Below are 18,193 nucleotides of genomic sequence, written 5' to 3'. Positions count from 1 at the left end.
TGACCTTCAAACCACTGGTCTTTAATGTTTGTCTCTTGTATCTATGGTCTTTAATTTTTGTATCCGCTGCTTATTTAATGAAAATTGAATTTTTGCTTCGCTCGGCATAAGTTTTGTAGGAATTAAGTTGTGCGACATAAGTTGTGTAGTATTTTTCAGATATTGTTAAGTTTTGAAAGTTTTGCCGTTTTCGGCTTAATTTGTGAGATATTATGATACACTTATCAAGCGAAATCTAAAATTATGCACGCGAAAAGTGTTGTTAGGCAAAAATTAAAGGCCACAAATTTGAGGGCCAAAATTTAAAGACCACCCCAAAATTGGGGCATTTGTGTGGATGACCCCTGGCCTTTTAAACCATTTTTGCGCACTATATCAGTTAGTAAGAATTATATACAAAAATAACATATGTTATTTTAAAAAGTAACAAAAATAGCACATTTTATAAGAATTATGACATTAAAAAAAATTAAATACAATAAAAAATACATTTAAACATTAGTAGCCCTCTCAATCCATAACCCCCCACCCCCACCCCCACCCCCACCCCAACCAAACAAAAATAACATCTCTTAAAAAAAAAAAAATATATATATATATATATCTCACAAAGTCTACCCTCTCTAATTAAAAAAAGTCTCCTCTCTTTAATTGAAAAAACGTTTCCCCTATTTAATGAGGTTGTCATATTTTATTTTTATGCGGCCAACATTTTCAAAAAGAAAACACCAAAAATACATTTCAAGTATATTATAATGTGTAAAATATAAATAATAAGTATCACCTCAGTCAAATATTTTTGTCTTATAATAAGTGTCACCTTAAGAAACCAAGACATAAATTGATTAATTTTTTTCAATTCTATCCTTAGACAATAAAGTAACATCTAAGTGATTATTGAAAAAGCCACATAATAACTTGGTATTGTTGGATTTTCAATATCAAATGGTTTACTTCTTGTGCGTACTTTAATCAAAAGGTAAAAGTATTATATTTTTATTATACAGAGGTCATTTGATAAACTTTACATTGTATTATTGGTTTCTTAATATGCGTATTTTTTGCTATGGGACGGAGGGAGTGCTATAAATCCAATGTACGGCTATAAATCACCTTTATAATTTCCGTATTTAACACATTTGGAGTTTCCACATCAACTCAAACATTAAAAGAAGAATTACATATTTATAAACTCCATGAAAAATTATGAACTATAAATTCCGATGAACGGCTATAAATCACTTTATATGAACCTACTTGTTGATTGATCAAGAATTTTAAGAAGAATAAGAATTGGATCTCTCAATTTTAAACATACAAATGTAATTTTGCCTCTATGAATCATTTTATAAAAACACGAAAATTGAATAGAAAAGGAAAAAGAAAAAACAGAATACTTTTACGAGCTTGTGTGGTTTGCTCCTAATCTTTTTTAGTACATACTTTGCTCCTATTTAAAATCTTTCATAAGTTACATTACTTGAATCGATTAAAACCAAATACTTCATTTCATTAATCATATCTTCGTATACTATTAACAACAAATAGTTCATTTCAGTGCTGCATTGAAGATGGCCTCGAAGGAATACTCAATGCATGCCTTCAACTTGTTTGGATCTATGAAGTCTTTCTCCACTACTATTGCAACTCTAAGCTTATCCACATAACTCACCATTGTCACTGATAGACTCTGCAAAAATCAATTATTTTTTACTCGAATTATATATAATAAAAAATGAGTTTAAAATATATACATATTAATAAAATAACAATAATACTCAGTTTGAACTCACAAACTCTACATCTTGTATTTGCCTAGAATTAACACATATAGGTCTTTTACACAAAAAGAAAGGGGAAGACTATTTTTTGAACTAGTGAATATTGATCAGTATTGACATGCTATCTTAAAAAAATATTTAGTTCTCTGTTTGTTTTATTTAATGTTGTATACTTTTCTTTTTGATCTGTCTAAAAAAGAATTTAAATTTTTATGTTTAGAAATAATATAATTTTAAAATTCTGATATTATCTCTAGTAAAATGATTTATAACTATAGAAATGACTATAGCATGTTTTAAACAAGATTTAAAAGCTTTTTTAAAAAAAAAAAAAATTAGTGTCCAATAAAATTTCGAAGAAGTACCTGTGGAGCACCAACAACAGCAAAATAAAGTCCTTTTACGGGGTGATTAGCCAAAGCCATCTCTTCCAATGGCCCTATCATATTTGTCATTCCCATGCTTGTGTGCTTCAATGTTGTATGAATATATTTACCTGCCGCCTGCAGTAAGTGACGGAATCAGAACTTTAACTAAGAGAATTCAGAATATAAAACAGTAAATACACAAAGAACTTAAAGTGAATTCAACATATTTTTAATCTAAATATACTAGTAATTTATCGGCGAGGAATGTCAACTAACTTTTCTTGAACATATCTTGCCTGTCAATATGGGCTGGGCTTGGACGAAGAGTTAAATGGACTAGAACGGGCTGTCTTTTTTTATTGAAGGGCTTCTAAAATTGCAGCCCAACCCAGCCCTAAGTAGGCTGCGGGTTAGGACAGGTCAGTCCTTTAAGATTTTTTCTTCTGAAATAACATTCTCTAAGTGATTTTCGATACAATTTGAATAGTGAAATTTTTGCAATCTAAAATAGAATTCTCTACCATATCACTATTGCACAAATTCACATTGTAGAAACAAAATGAATTCAAAAGAACAAATAAAATTACTATCTTTGTTCACTAATCCACATCACGTCCAAAAGCAATAAAACATAATATTATTTCTAAGACTAAAAAGTTTAACTTTAGTTTCTAATTTACTACTTAGTAGTTAGTACGTTCCTTTTTTTTTTTATTAGTTTTATCTTTTTATTTAATTTACTTATAATATCTTAAAAATTAATTAATTTGTTATTTTTTCCCTGCCATAAAAGCTGGCCTCGGCACAACCCTTGAGGCTGGCGAGCTAAAAGAGACTGGGCTATTGAACCTTACTTCTAAATGGGTTAAAGAAATCTTAACTCAATCCTACCTAAATAAAAGGTTGGGTTGGGCTGACCTAGCTGGCCAAACCTATTTTGACAGCTCTAATCCTACTTCTGCGTACAATGATCCCATAATTAATGTACTACTTTATTATTTCTCTATTTGAGATTTAAACTTGGGGTGCAATCTTTTAGACTAAAGAATTAGTTGAAATATTTAATTTCTCCAAAATAGTCGCCCACCTTACAATTTATTTCACTAAATTAATTTTTGTCACCTAAACATAACAACTCTTCCTATATGCTCGGAGAATCATATATATATATAGACACATATATGTTTTTTGAAAAATGCGCCAAATTCGGGAAGCCAGATAGGCATGCCAAGTCAGCAAAAAATGTGAAAATAGTTATGTCATGTCACCTGTAAGAATTCTAGTTAATTACTATGATTTTAATTATCGCAGTAAATTCATAAAAAATGATAGATTTTAAGTGTTTCTCACCTGATAAAATAACTACCTCCCCCCTTTCATTTATTCGATAAATTTTTATCCGGTGAAAAATATTTTTCACCAGATAAAAACAAAATTTTGCATATTGTCATTTTTTTTTCTTTAATGCATGTCATTTTATATTATTAAGAATAATTAACCTAAATAATCTCCCATCCATCCGCTTAAACTAAAATTAACATGTGGATGTATAATTTACGTTAATTCATGTACAATATGTGTATAACTGTATAATCAGTGTATTATCTTTTTCTTCTTTGTTTGATAACTGCGTATTCGGGCCAGCTTGGCCGTACCTCGACTAATATCACGGGTTACCTGTTACCTCCCACCAGCACATGTACTGGGTAACTATCCACCAAGGCTTGGATAAATAGGAAAGTAATCACCAAGTGATTTTGCCTCCATTGGAATTTGAACATGAGACTTCATGGTCCTCAACCACTTCGACCACTTAGCTACACCTTTGAGTGCATTTAACTATATATGTATACCAAAAAAAAAAAAAAAAAGTAAACAGTAAATACAATCGATTTTTACTAACATACCTCAGGACCTTCAAATTTTCTCAAGATTTCAAGCATCCTACCGGTGAGAAAAACAGAAGCAGAATTCATCTGCCTCTTGATAATACTTCTTGCTTTTACAACAAATCCAAGAGGATTAACTGAGTCATTTGAAGTTAATTTTGGCAGTGAAACAGGCAAGAATGTGAAGTGATTTCCCCATGGCATTTCTGAATTAGGCTTGTTCATTTCACTCACTGATTTGTAACCTCCAACAGCTCTAGTGTTGAACAAGACCAGTGCTGTGCATTTTCCATTGCTTGTTTCTTTGTTTACTCCTTGCATGTATAGTCTTGTGCCGTATATTACTACCCCAGTAATCACATCGTTTATTGTCTGTAAACATAGTAAAAAACAAGAATAAAAGTTAGTACTACTCTAGTAATCGATCACATCATTTATATGCACCGACAATATGAAGATCTTGTTTCCAACTGAGCTCAAGGTCAAGAAAAGACGTCGACTTTGACAGGCATGGGTGGAGCTTGAGGGACACACGCGAGAGATTCATTCGAACTCGCTTCGCCAAAAATTACAGTACTATATATATAAGGTCAAAATTAGTTTTCATTTATAGGCAATAGATGTTGAATTCTTGCCTTTTTTGTATGTTTACTTCTTTATATTTTGAGTTTTCTTAATAAAATTGTTAGTGCCACCGAATGACATGTGATGTGAAAAAGAATTGATGTCTTTAGAGTAAATCCCGCTAAGCGAGATTTGTATGCTTGACATGAAAAGTATAGAGGCAAACAGAGTCGAAGTCCAAGCCTCCACCCGCAAAGGGGGACAACCATGTTAATCCAAGTACAATAAAAAATGTGCCCGAGCTCTTCCTTTCTTTCACTATCAGTAGATTTTAACCTATGATACCTATGATAGCTACAAGTTATTTAATGACATATCAACGAAGATAACTAATTCCTTTTTTGGTAGTAATTAGAAGTATCATATAAAGAGATTAGTATATGAAATTTACCACTTTGAGAGTGTCCTTGATTTGTTTGATGCTATCCAAGGAGAACATCGTCGTAGCGATCTCAATTGGTCGGAATTCCACTCCTTCATCACCCGATCTGATTGGCGTCCGGTCATCCTCGATCACTGTGCTCTTCAGAACACTCAATCCAAAGTCTTGAACAGTATTCACCAGCGTCATAAAAGCACGAGGCACACACTTGACAATATTCATGATAGTATATTTATCTTCTTGAAATTCTGAATCTGCCCCTGTTCTTTTACGTGAAGGAAATGTTAGAGGAAGTGATGGATTATCGACTCTTTGTAGACAAGAAAGAAGTGCTCCCATTAGAGAATATCCATCACCAAGTGAATGATGAAGCCTGAAAATCATATTCCCAGCTGCATTGCTTGTTGGGTATTTTAGTAAGTGAAGTTCCCACATTGGTCGATTTTGCGCGAACGGTTCGATTGCCAATTTTGACATGTAGTTGGAAAAACATTCATCATAGAAACTAAGTGGTTGTTCACTTGGAAGTACTGGAGTTTTTACGTGCTCTTCGATGTTTACTTCAACTCGCTTCCAATTCCTTCCACCACCATTTTCCGTGACCTATTTGAAAAGATAATGTAAAGATTCTTGTAATAATACTGTTAATATATAAAACTTAAACTCGATATAATATATGACGGTCTCTATCCACTGATTTTGTTTACTATATATAGTGTAGAAGATGTTGTTTGAGTGAGAGCTTATAGGAGAAATACATTTAAAAATAAGAAAGTTTTTCAGGTAGAGGTTTTCAGCTATTTATAACAAGCAAAATTTAAAAAGAATATCTATATTGGTCAAATGATCAATATATAAACATGTAATGTATATGTGTGTGTATATAGAGAAAGACAGAGGGGCTAATTTTACTATCAAAGCACTTCCTTAAATTTGCAAGAACATATACAAAATTTTAAACTTCGATCCCTCTTAAATTCTTAGTTTGAAAAAAAAAAAATTACAAAGCTCTCTTTTGACTATTTCACAAATAAATATAGGTCGAAATTAGTGAAAATCTGAAGGACTATAGACTTTCACAACAAGATCAATAAAATTTGAATTTAAACTTAAGGTTTAACAGGGCAATAGGAGCCGAGATGACAAATCGACAAAATATATTGGGATAAGGCATTATTACCCCCTGAATTATACCCGAAGTTGTTACGACACACCTTACCTTTTCCTGGATCCTATTACCCCCCTAAACTTATTTAAAACAGAATACTTACCCCCCTAAACGCTAATGCCCACTCTCATATGGGAAAGTGACATACACTCTCCTTGCCACATGTGTATTTATTTGTTTCTTTTCTTTTTTTAAAAAAATTTTCAGCTTTCGTGTCAATATTTAAAAAAAAAAACTGAATTTTCTTTTTTTTAAAATTATTTTTAAAAGCCGTTTTTTAAAAAAAAATTGATTTTTTTTAAAACCCATTTTAAAAAAAAAAAATCAAAAACTGAATTTTCTTTAAAAAAAAAAATTAAAACGCGTTTTAAAAAAAAATTGAAAATTTGATTTTTTTAAAATCCGTTTTTTTTTTTTGAAAAAAAAAAACAGCACTAAAAAACTTGATTATTTTTTTAAGATGTCTTAAAAAATCTTGATTTTCATGATTTCATTTTCTTAGGACACCTTTATTTTTCAATTTCTTGTCAAAATGCAAAAAAATTGACTTTTTATAAAATTTTGGAAAAATTAATTATTTTTTTAAAATGTGGAAAACTCCTTTTTTAAAACTAAATTTAGAAAACTAGATTTATTTTCTTATATAGAAAAAAATAATCAGTTTTCCAAATTTAAAAAATGTCCAAATTTTTTAATAAGAAGACTCAGTTTTCCAAATTTATTTTCTAAAAAAACGGATTTTTCATATTTTTTAAAAAAACAATATAGTTTTTCATATTTTAAGAAAATACAAATTTTTAAGAAAAAAATTAAGTTTTCCCGTTTTTTATGTTTCTCACACTCTCAAAGAGAGTGAAACACACTCTCCTTGCCACGTCAGCGCTTAGGGGTGTAAATATTCTATTTTAAATAAGTTTAGGGGTTAATAGGACCTAGAAAAAAATAAGGTGTGTCATAGCAACTTTGGATATAGTTCATGGAGGTAATAGTGTCTTATCCCAAACATATTAGTAAAGGATAAAAGGAAAGAGAAGTAAAGACGGGATTTTTACGCAAATTGATAAGATCATCAAATTACTCTTGTTGAATGATACTCCCTCTGTTTCAATTTGTTTGAACCTATTTCTTTTTTAGTCCGTGCCAAAATAAATGACATCTTTCCTGATTTGGAAACAAATTCACTTTATGAATGGTTTACAGCCACATAAATTTTCTAGGCTTATTTTGAACCACAAGTTTCAAAAGTCTTCCTTCTTTTTTAAATGTCGTGTCCAATCAAATGGGTTCATATAAATTGAAACGGAGGGAGTATAACATAGAGCTCCATAAACAAACAGGCTAAATTCATACTATCTCTTATGCTCCGATAGTGTAAAAAAGAGTCCGGAGCCAAAATGGCTTATTTTTGCAGTCATTAGACCAAAATAGGCTGCCTTTTTTTTTTTTTATACCACAATGGGTATTTCGTTGGTTATCCAACGAAATATCCACACAAGGCACTGTTCATAGCCGGATTTTTTTGTTGCATTTCGCTACACTTGTAGCGAAATGCAACAATTTTTTTTTCTTTTTTTTGCATTTCGTGAGTTAATCAACGAAATGCAACAATTTTTTTTATTATTTTTTTTTTTTTTTTTTGCATTTCGTGAATTAATAAACGAAATGCAACAATTTTTTTTTTTTGCATTTCGTGAATTAATAAACGAAATATGTGTTTTTTTTTTTTGCATTTCGTGAATAAAAAAACGAAATAAGAAATTATATATATATATATATATATATATATATATATATATATTTTGCATTTCGTGTATTAAAAAACGAAATAGGATAAAAAAAAAATTAATTTCGTTATATATATATATTGCATTTCGTTGGTATATCTACGAAATAGTAAAAAAAAAAATTGTATTTCGTTTATTAAAAAACGAAATGTGAAAATATTTTTTTTTGTATTTTTGTATTTCGTTTATATAAAAAAATAGGAAAATAATTTTATTTTCATTTCGTTTATATAAAAACGAAATAGGAATACATATATATATATTTCATATACCAATGAAATAAGATAAATATATATATTTTTTTTTGTATTTCATTTATATAAAAACGAAATAGGAAAATAATTATTTTTTTTCGTTTATATACCAACAAAATATATATTCATATAAAAAATAATATTTTCCAATTTCGTTTTTATATAAATGAAATACAAAATATATATATATATATATATATATATATATATATATATATATATATATATATATATATATATATTTATCCTATTTCATTGGTATATGTATTCCTATTTCGTTTTTATATATAAAATTATTTTCCTATTTTTTTATATAAACAAAATACAAAAATACAAAAAACAATATTTTCATATTTCGTTTTTAGATGAACGAAATAAAAAAAAAATCTTATTTCATTTTTTAATAAACAAAAAAACAAATAGTTGTAAAGTCAAGACATAACTTTATTTTGAATATAAATATAATTCTAAAAAATATAGGGAGAAAAACTAGTTGTAAAGTCGTCAAACTTTAGATGGTCATAACTTTGCGCTCGGACGTCCGTTTTACGCGTTTTTTTTTTAACTTGCGTATTTTTTCGAGGCGGACAAACTGCCACATGGCAGTTTGGCCGAGCCGATTTAAAAAAAAAACACCTTTTATCCCATTCAATTTCAATTTTCCCCCAAATTGGCGTGAAATTTTCAGTTTTATTTACTTATAAGATGATGATACGCAATAGATTTCAACGTAAAAATCTTGGGGTAATGTAGCTGTGAATGTCAATTTTACTTCTGCGGTTTCAATTTTTGAAAATAAAGCTGACTAATTTTCTCGACATATAAAGTTGACTAATAAACGAAATACAAAAAAAGAAAAAAAGAAAAAATATACTATTTCGTTGATATACCAACGAAATGCATCAACGAAATGCAAAATATATATATATATATATATATATATTTTCCAATTTCGTTTTGATATGAATGAAAAAAAAATCATATTTCAAATAAAATAAAAGAAATAATATATATATATATATATATATATATATATATATATATATATATATATATTTATCCTATTTCATTGGTATATGAAATATATATATATGTATTCCTATTTCGTTTTTATATAAACGAAATGAAAATAAAATTATTTTCCTATTTTTTTATATAAACGAAATACAAAAATACAAAAAAAATTATTTTCATATTTCGTTTTTTAATAAACGAAATACAATTATTATTTTTTTACTATTTCGCAGATATACCAACGAAATGCAAAATATATATATATATATATATATATTCCAATTTCGTTTTTATATGAACGAAATTAATTTTTTTTTTATCCTATTTCGTTTTTTAATACACGAAATGCAAAAAAAAAATAATTATATATATATATATATATAATTTCTTATTTCGTTTTTTTATTCACGAAATGCAAAAAAAAAAAAAAACATATTTCGTTTATTAATTCACGAAATGCAAAAAAAAAAAAATTGTTGCATTTCGTTGATTAACTCACGAAATGCAAAAAAAAAAAAAAAAATATTTGTTGCATTTCGCTACAAGTGTAGCGAAATGCAACAAAAAAATCCGGCTATGAACAGTGCCTTGTGTGGGTATTTCGTTGGATAACCAACGAAATACCCATTGTGGTATAAAAAAAAAGGCAGCCTATTTTGGTCTAATGGCTGCAAAAATAAGTCATTTTGGCTCCGGACTCGTGTAAAAAATATTAGCATAATCTGGTTACAAATAAGGTAACTACAAATATATTTTTACGAAAAACATTAATTGGCTGTAAACAAATTCTATTATCACAAGTTAAACTGCACTAAAAATATGATAAAATTTTACACTATCAGTATATATAACACAATCATTTAAATATTTAAGAAGAGTAGTGAAAGAACATGCAAGACTTGTCGTATTACGAGAAAGAGAACTCACCATGATTGAGGAAAATCGTGGATTTATAGACAAATAGACATCCTTGAGTAAGGTGAAGACCGTTGAGTCTTCAATTTCAATTGGAATTTTTGTTTCCAATACACAAATAATAGAGAGAGAGAAACTGGAGCTGTTCAAATATTGTGAGCTTGGACTTGCAGGCCATATTGTTTCTTCAAACTGGTCCATTTTTTTAAACTCTTGTATTATATTTCTCACTCAATTTTATGCTTTCACGACTATGGTATATATCAGAATTTGGCATGTAAACTTCTATATTATATAGAGAAACGGATAAGAGGAAATACTATAGTTGTGGTTGAAATGAATTACGTAGTACTGAAGTAAATTTCAAACGTGGCCCTTTGACCTGTCGGCTTAATTTTAATTGGGATGTAGTAGATATTTATGACTTTGATGGGCTGAACATAAATTGATCTATCAATAATGAATTGCTTTGATATTTTTTAGGTCCAGGAAATGAAAAATAAGTTAATGACATGTATATGTTACAGTTACACGAGTATCCACTGCCAAGAAAAAAGAAAAAAAATAGCTTCAGAATTCGTCTCTAATTTACCGCTAAGTAGTTTGTAGCTAATTTTTTTTTTGATAACCTGATCATTAAATAATTAAGATTAGCAATAGGTTCTTGTTGTTTAGCAATTTGTCCGTCACTGATTTGTATTATTTTTTGTAGTGATTGTTCTACGAAAAAAGACCATTTTTAATTTGTTCCATTCTATTTTTAGATTTTTTCTTGGTATAACCATTTGATATTCAGTACCCCTTGACTAATCTAGATTCACGATGCGTAGAGTTCGTTAAAGGAAAACATAGCACGTCCCTAGTAATGATTTTTCCATTCTTAGAGCTCAAAATCGAGACTTCTAATTGAGTCGGAAGAATCTATTGATTACACCACTCCTTTTGGCGTTCATATTATGTTTAAACCAGTACATTGCTTGTGAAAAAATTATTTTTCAAACCAGAGTGTCTTTCATTTTTTTTAAACTCAAAAAGGGAATAGCTCCCCTCTTATGCGTTTGCTTTATTTTTTATATTTTTTTTAGAAAAACAAAAGCAGAAATGTGCTTTCATGAAAAAAAAAGTCAATGAATCAGTTGTATTTAGAAATAAGTTTAGCCGATGATTAAATTATTCTAAAAGCATAAGAGGAGGGTCAATAAAATAAAAATAAAAACAAAAACTCAATGGCTCCACCGACTCTTACAATAATTCGTCCCCTTTAATTTCTTTGTGTCCTTAATTCCCAGCATGCCCTATAATCCGCGCTAAACTAGCCTGCCTAACCCTCATACCATTTAGGATGGACCTGGTTTCAGACTTTAATTTGTTTATTTATAATTGTGGTGTCTGAATCAGTCTGCGCGTATTTCAACTAATTTCACAGAATATTTGCTATCTCCCACTAGTATATATAACGGATAATTCTGTCCATCAAAATTTAAACGTATGAGAAAAATCACCTAATATTTTTCCTCCCGTTGACATTCGAACTTGAAACCTCATCATTTTTTTGCACGGATTGTCCTTCAAAGGCTTTGGTCTTTAATTTTTGTCCCTCAAATTGTTGGTCTTTAATTTTTGCCCTTCACTTAAAAAAGTGGTTGAAAATACCCCGAGGTTCTGGGTTCGAAACCTCACTCGGTTAAAAAAAAAAAAATTGCAAGGCAAGGCAAGGCTTCGCGAGAATTCTGCCTTATAAGGCAGAATTTGCTTTTAAAAGTTTGCCTTAAGGCAGAGTTTGCTTAAGAATCTGCCTTAAGGCAGAATTTAGTTATGCCTTATAATTTATAAGGCAAAATTTTGTCTTACAAGACAGAATTTTAAGGTAAAATTCAGCCTTACGAAATTTTTAAGGTAGATTTATTTTTTCTTACTCTACTGGAATTCTACAAAAAGCCTAACTTTTTCCCAAATAGGCCTAATTTTGTTACGAAACTCTATCTTGCGAATTATTTTTTTCGACGGGATTTGAACCCAGAATCTCGGGGTATTTTAGGCTAAGGGCAAAAATTAAAGACCAGCAATTTGAGGGGAAAACTTTAAAGACCACCCCTAAACAAGCACAATCGTGCAAATTGCCCAAACCTCATTGGCTACTAGCCCACATTCTTAAAATTGGGTTCAGAGTTCAGTATGCGTTTTTGAGAGCGTTTGGTCGGGCAGTGATGAAGGGAGATATTTATATATGGGGAACAAAAAAAAAAATAGAATGTCATTATTGAAACGAAGGCGCTCGAATTGAGGATTCGATCAGTAAAAGGGACAATGTTATCTCCCCAGAAGAAGAAGAATATTAATAGCCCTTTTAGCTCTCTAACCGACTTATCCCATTGATTTGAACTTTCAATGTAAAATAAGTTTTGAACTCTCTTACCACACTACACTATAACATCTCCCAACATGACGGGGATTCAATATTTTATTTGTACCGTAAGATTTTTCGACGAGGAGAATTCGAATCTTTTTGCTCTTACGAGCTCCTATCTTATTTGGAAGATAGGGTTTTAAAATTATCCAAATAACTAGTAATTATAAATTTGTATGTTTTCCATGTGACAGTGACTAGAATTAAAATATAGAAATAATATATGTCATAATTTTTTATAGCAAAAGTATGGTAGAAACATTAATAAAAGCGCCTAGTGTAACATTAAACTATAGGGGGAAAGGACACAAATCGCCAGTCGGCCCAAACCTATCCCACCCAATGATCCAACTTTGTACAATTCCAAATTATAGCTACTAAAATAATTCCAATCGTTAGCCACTTTCCCTTCTTTTTCTGCCTTCTCCATTTTTCTTCTTCCTCTGCCACCTTCTTCTCCAATTTTATATGATGCCTTGAGAGGACGCCTTTCAATTTTATTTGATACATATTACTTTTACAGGAAAACGTTTACCTCATCAAAGATCAAAACTGGCAAATGACAAACCAAAAGTAATATCTAGAGCCATGTTGCTCCAAATTTTAAATAAGCAGATTGAAGAATGCAAATAAAATAGTATAAAATAAACAAAAGGAAGAATGAGTAAAATATACGAACAGGTGCAAAAGATAAAAAATCAACAGTTCATAAGGGAGCACATACGAAAGGACACATATGACTGTCGTTGTTTTTTGTGAGTTGCAGGTTACGAAAATGATAGAGGATTCATATGAAGACGCCATTGCAGGACTGAAAAAGCTTTGATGTATAGAAATTGTATCATATGTGTATATAATATGTATCCCTGCTGTATATGTATATAAAATATATCATATGTATAGAAACTGTATCATATGTATATATAATATTTATCCCTGTTGTATATGTATATAAAATGTAACATATGTATATAAATTGTATCAGTCTTGTATAGAAAGTGTATCATACATATAAAAAATGTATTATAGAAACCGTAGCATTGTGGTATATAATATGTATCACTATTGTATATGTAAAAAAAATAATATCATATCATTATTGTATAATATGTGTATAATAAATGTATAATTAACGTATAATAAATGTATTATTAATTCCAACATATGTATATAAACTGTATCATTTTTGTATATAAAGTGTATATATAATTCCAACATACGTATATATGTTGTAGCAGCCCTTTAGTGGCGACGTTTTTGTGGTGACTAAGTCGCCACAAAAAGTCTTTTTTTTTTAAGCGCCTGGGCTGTTGGGCCGGCCAGCCTTGGCATTATTTTGGGCTGGCCGGCCATTTTTTGGCATTAATTTGGGCCGACCGGACTCCTGGTGAGATTAAGCCCAAACAGTGATTAAATGTGGGATTAGTTTAGCTGAGTGGACACACAGTGTCCTTTTCCCTAAACTATATTGTGCAACATAAGCCCACCGGCTCCAATGTTTTAAAGTTGTACCAATCATGTACAGTAGCAGTTCCTAATCATTTTTTTTTTTTGCGCGGTACCCCCTTCAAAGAGACTGGTCTTTAATTTTTGGCTTCAAATTGTTGGTCTTTAATTTTTGTCCTTCACCTAAAAACTCATAAATTTTGGGTTCGAACTCCTACTCAGTCCAAAATTACAGAAAAAATCGCAAGAAAGAGTTTTAGATTCAAACTCTTGGTAGAGTTTGGCATAATTTTGCCTTAAGGCCTAACTTTTGCCATAATAGGCCTTATTTTGGGTAAAAGTTTGTCTTAAGGTCTATTTTTTGCCCGAATAGGCCTAATTTTGCTACAAATCTCTGTCTTGCGATTTTTTTTTTTTTACTGAGCCGGGATTCAAACTCAGAATCTCGAGGTATTAGGTGAAGGACAAAAATTAAAGACCAACAATTTGAGGGGCAAATTAAAGATCAGTGTCTCTGAAGGGCAATCGTGCAAATGACCCGTTCCTAATCCCTACAAGTACTAGGTGGGTTTTACTAGAAAGTAGAAATAAAATGTTTGGGACCTTTTTTTAAAAAAAAAAAAATACTTGTCATAACTACCTCTAAGACCTATTTATGAATAATAACTACCTTTTATTTTATTTATTGTTTATAGATAAAATATTTTTTTAAATTACACATCATAACTAGTGCCCTGTATTTTACAAGTTTCTCTTTTCAATTGATTTTCTCTCACCTCCCAAATCTATCTTCTCCCTCACCCCTCTTTTTCTCTCTCTATCCGTTCCCTCTCCTCACCCCTAGATCTGTGAGATCTCATCTTTCTCTTTCTCTCTCTCTCTCTCTCTCTCTGATCTCATCCCTCTCCATTCACACGAAGAATAGGAGCAATCGCTGCGGGCAGCGGTGGTGGCGGAACATGGGAAGTGGTTACGGCAGCAGGTGGTAGCGAAAGAATGAAACAAATGCGGAGGAAGAAGGCAACGGGGTGGGAGAGGAGGGGAGCATCAACAAATGATGATAATGAAATGAAGGAAGGACAAGATGACGAAAAGAGTATGAATGGACGTGGAACACCGTCTGGAGGGACGTCGGAAAACACCGGCACGCCGGAAAATCTGAATCGGCATGCCAGAAAATGCCGGAATATAATAAGCTCAGATCTGAGCCATGCCGGAGGGACCATATCTGGAAAAGAAAAAACCGAAAACTATTGGTACGAATACCACAGAAGGTTTGGGAGTTGTTTTCATGGACAAATTTTATGTTTGAAACCGTTCATAAGATGCTATATGTCGACGGAGCTCCGGCCGCGGGAGGACCGGATTTGACTGTATTCTCCATTTTTTTAGTATACACCTGAATACAGTGTATTTCTTAGAAGGATTTGAATGCATTCATCTTTTTTTGGGGTAAATACAGTGTTATTTTGTATTTTACTTGTATATTTTTGTATTCATTTTTGTATTCACTTGTATTTCTGCATTTCGAAAGAGAATTGTGTATTTGATTATTCAAATACACCCGAATACAGTGAATTTTTTTAAAAGGATTTGAATGGTTTCATCTTCTTTTAGTGTAATTACAATGAATGTTCCAAATATAGAGCCTATTCTTAGTCCACTTTGTTTTCACGATTTTTGTATTTCGCTGTATTTCAAAACAATGAAATACAACCGAAACCACATAAAAGGTAGCTCCAAATATAGAGCCTATTTTTACTCCGCTTTGTTTTCACATTTTTTTTATTTCGCTGTATTTCAAAATAATGAAATACAACCGAAACCACATAAAAGGTAGCTACGGTTTGTAATTTGCAAACTTATAGCTATATATTGTTAGGAGCTTATAAAAGGTAGTTGTTTATGTAAGTTACCCTTAAAAAAATTAGTGAGTAAACAAGGTACTGCCCGTCCTAAAATTCTTGTCATCTTTTCATATTCGAGAATTAATTTGACTAATCTTCAAATTATATTAAATTAGACTAATTTACTATTTTAAAATTTAAGTTTACTTATTCAAAAGCTATAAGTGAAATCCTCATATCATTTAGGACAGAGTAGGGTTCATGTTTTTTTTCCCCACTAATAATCATGGTATCTAGACCAACTTACACGCACCTCAACTAATTTCACGAAATACCTGCTACCTCCCTAGCACAAGTACAGATGTTATCCACCAAACACATTAGTTGTCCGCTCTCAGGTTTTTTGAGTGAGGTTTTGAAAAGAGTTGCTCTTTGGAGAGCACAAACTCACCAAACGCATTAGTTGTCCGCTCTCAGATCTTTTGAGTGAAATTTTGAGAAGAGTTGTTCTTTGGAGAGCACAAACTCAGACAGATGAGGGAAAATTACATAGTATTTTGCCTCCACTAGAATTCGAACTTGAAACCTCATAGTTCTCAACCCATGTCATTGATCGCTAGGCCACACTAGATTTTTTTTTTTCGGTCCAACTTTCGAGGTAGGAGCTATTTGACTCCCAGGTGACTTCTTCCGTTAGTGTGTAACGAAATTCAAGGATAGGACTAATAATGGACTAATTTTACAAATAGAAAGGACTAATAGTGCATTAGTGCTCCATATTAAATAAAATAAAAAAGACGATTTTGAGTTTTGGTCCAAAATTAAGGGACTATTTTGGGTATATTACTTTAACTTAAATCCTCTTCTAACCGTGTTAGTGGGAGATTCTCTTATTGCCCTTTCGGTCGTTTGGTAGGAGTAACGACCTCTCCCCCATTGATGGATATAAAATATACATATATTATATACTTAAAATTATACTATTTTAATTAAAGAAGTTATATAATACTTCAATTTCTATGTGTTTTCTAACAACATTTTGCTGGAAATAAGAAAGCCATGAATATAGCTAAAGATGAAAGAAAAGAGGAAATTGCAACACATCCACTTCACAATACAAAAAGTGAAGTTACATCTTCCTCAAGGATATATTTTTTTCAAAATATATCTTCTCAAGATACATTTTCCTCACACTACATTTCCACATTTAATGAGGAAATTCACTTCTATAAATAGAAGACAAACTCTTTGTATAGAAGACAACTTGAGTAGTAGGAAAATAACCACTTTTCTCTCTAGCTTTGCTCTTTCTCTTTCTTTTTCTTTTATTTTTATCTTTTAGTAGATCTTTTGTTTATATACTCCTTAGTGGAGTAATATATTTATGGGGATAGTTGATGAAGCTTGGTATGTTATTATAGTATTCATCTTATTTTAATTATTCCTTGTCCGAAAGTTCTTTATCTTCATATTAACTTAATGTTAGAATTTTAGGCTTTTTCTAAATATTATCGCTACTCTATTATACTATATGTTGTGGTTATTCTTGTATTAATTTTGTAATTCTCACGAAGCAAAATTAATACTTTATAATTATTGCATAAAATATTGGATTAATAATAATTTTAATTATTGTTGATCTTGCTTCTTTCTCAAATCTAATTCTCAAGAAGGAATTGACTTAAGCAAATTTATTGATTTAAAGAATCTTTATTTTATTTCTTTTGGTCCTAATCTCACGAAGGGATTTACTCAAATAAGTCTATTGATTTGAGGGATATCTATATCTTATTTCTTTTAATTCTAACCCTCACGGAGGAATTGACTCAAATAAGATTATTTATCTAAAGACTAATCTCAAGAGGTCTTTACTTCTCATGACACAATTCAGGCAAGGAATTATTTCTCTTTTAATTTTACTAGTTGTAATTTAATTAATATTCATTATCTCAAGGAGTGTTATTAATTGATTATTTCCAAGTGAGAAAAATGTAATTGTATTAGCAATAAGCAATTATTCTTTCGGGAAATGTATTAAATTAAAATTGTATTATAATAATATTACCAAGCGACTTCAATTATTCCCAACACTTTTTAAATCTTTAGGAAATTATTTGTTTTGTTTAAGTACTTAATTTTAATTTCATCAATTTGATTCTCTCAAATAGTAACCAGGATAATATAAATCTGTAGCCTAGGTGATTCCAATTTCTGTGGGACGATATCTTAAACTATACTATAATTTGACAGAGTATGAGCAAAAAAACTCTATATGCCCAGAGCTCGTCACCCATTAAGTTTGAGATTAAATTTA

At 30.5% G+C, this 18,193-nt stretch overlaps 1 protein-coding gene across 1 annotated transcript; it reads right to left on the bottom strand.

Moving 5' to 3' along the window:
• Window positions 1–1,326: 1,326 nt before the first annotated feature.
• LOC132630223 (wax ester synthase/diacylglycerol acyltransferase 4-like) lies at window positions 1,327–10,453 on the bottom strand. The gene is made up of 5 exons (XM_060345812.1): window positions 10,192–10,453; window positions 5,054–5,647; window positions 4,057–4,410; window positions 2,147–2,284; window positions 1,327–1,690 (listed from the first exon to the last, which is right to left on the bottom strand). Exons 1-5 carry the CDS (start codon window positions 10,378–10,380, stop codon window positions 1,550–1,552), a joined length of 1,416 nt encoding a protein of 471 aa, XP_060201795.1. The 5' UTR covers window positions 10,381–10,453; the 3' UTR covers window positions 1,327–1,549.
• Window positions 10,454–18,193: the final 7,740 nt, after the last annotated feature.

This window comes from Lycium barbarum, chromosome 1 (genome assembly GCF_019175385.1).
Source record: "Lycium barbarum isolate Lr01 chromosome 1, ASM1917538v2, whole genome shotgun sequence".
NCBI classification, from domain to species: Eukaryota; Viridiplantae; Streptophyta; class Magnoliopsida; order Solanales; family Solanaceae; genus Lycium; species Lycium barbarum.
The sequence above is the reverse complement of the archived record's forward strand: the minus strand, read 5'-3'. Positions and strand labels throughout refer to the sequence as shown.

Bases quoted from the DNA above. Each gene is read 5' to 3' on its own strand.
- LOC132630223 (XM_060345812.1), bottom strand. From the start codon at position 10,380: ATGGACCAGTTTGAAGAAACAATATGGCCTGCAAGTCCAAGCTCACAA. The intron at 5,648-10,191 runs GTGAGTTCTCTT...CTTTTCAAATAG, and splicing joins CACGATTTTCCTCAATCATG to GTCACGGAAAATGGTGGTGG. The intron at 4,411-5,053 runs GTAAATTTCATA...CTATGTTTACAG, and splicing joins TCAAGGACACTCTCAAAGTG to ACAATAAACGATGTGATTAC.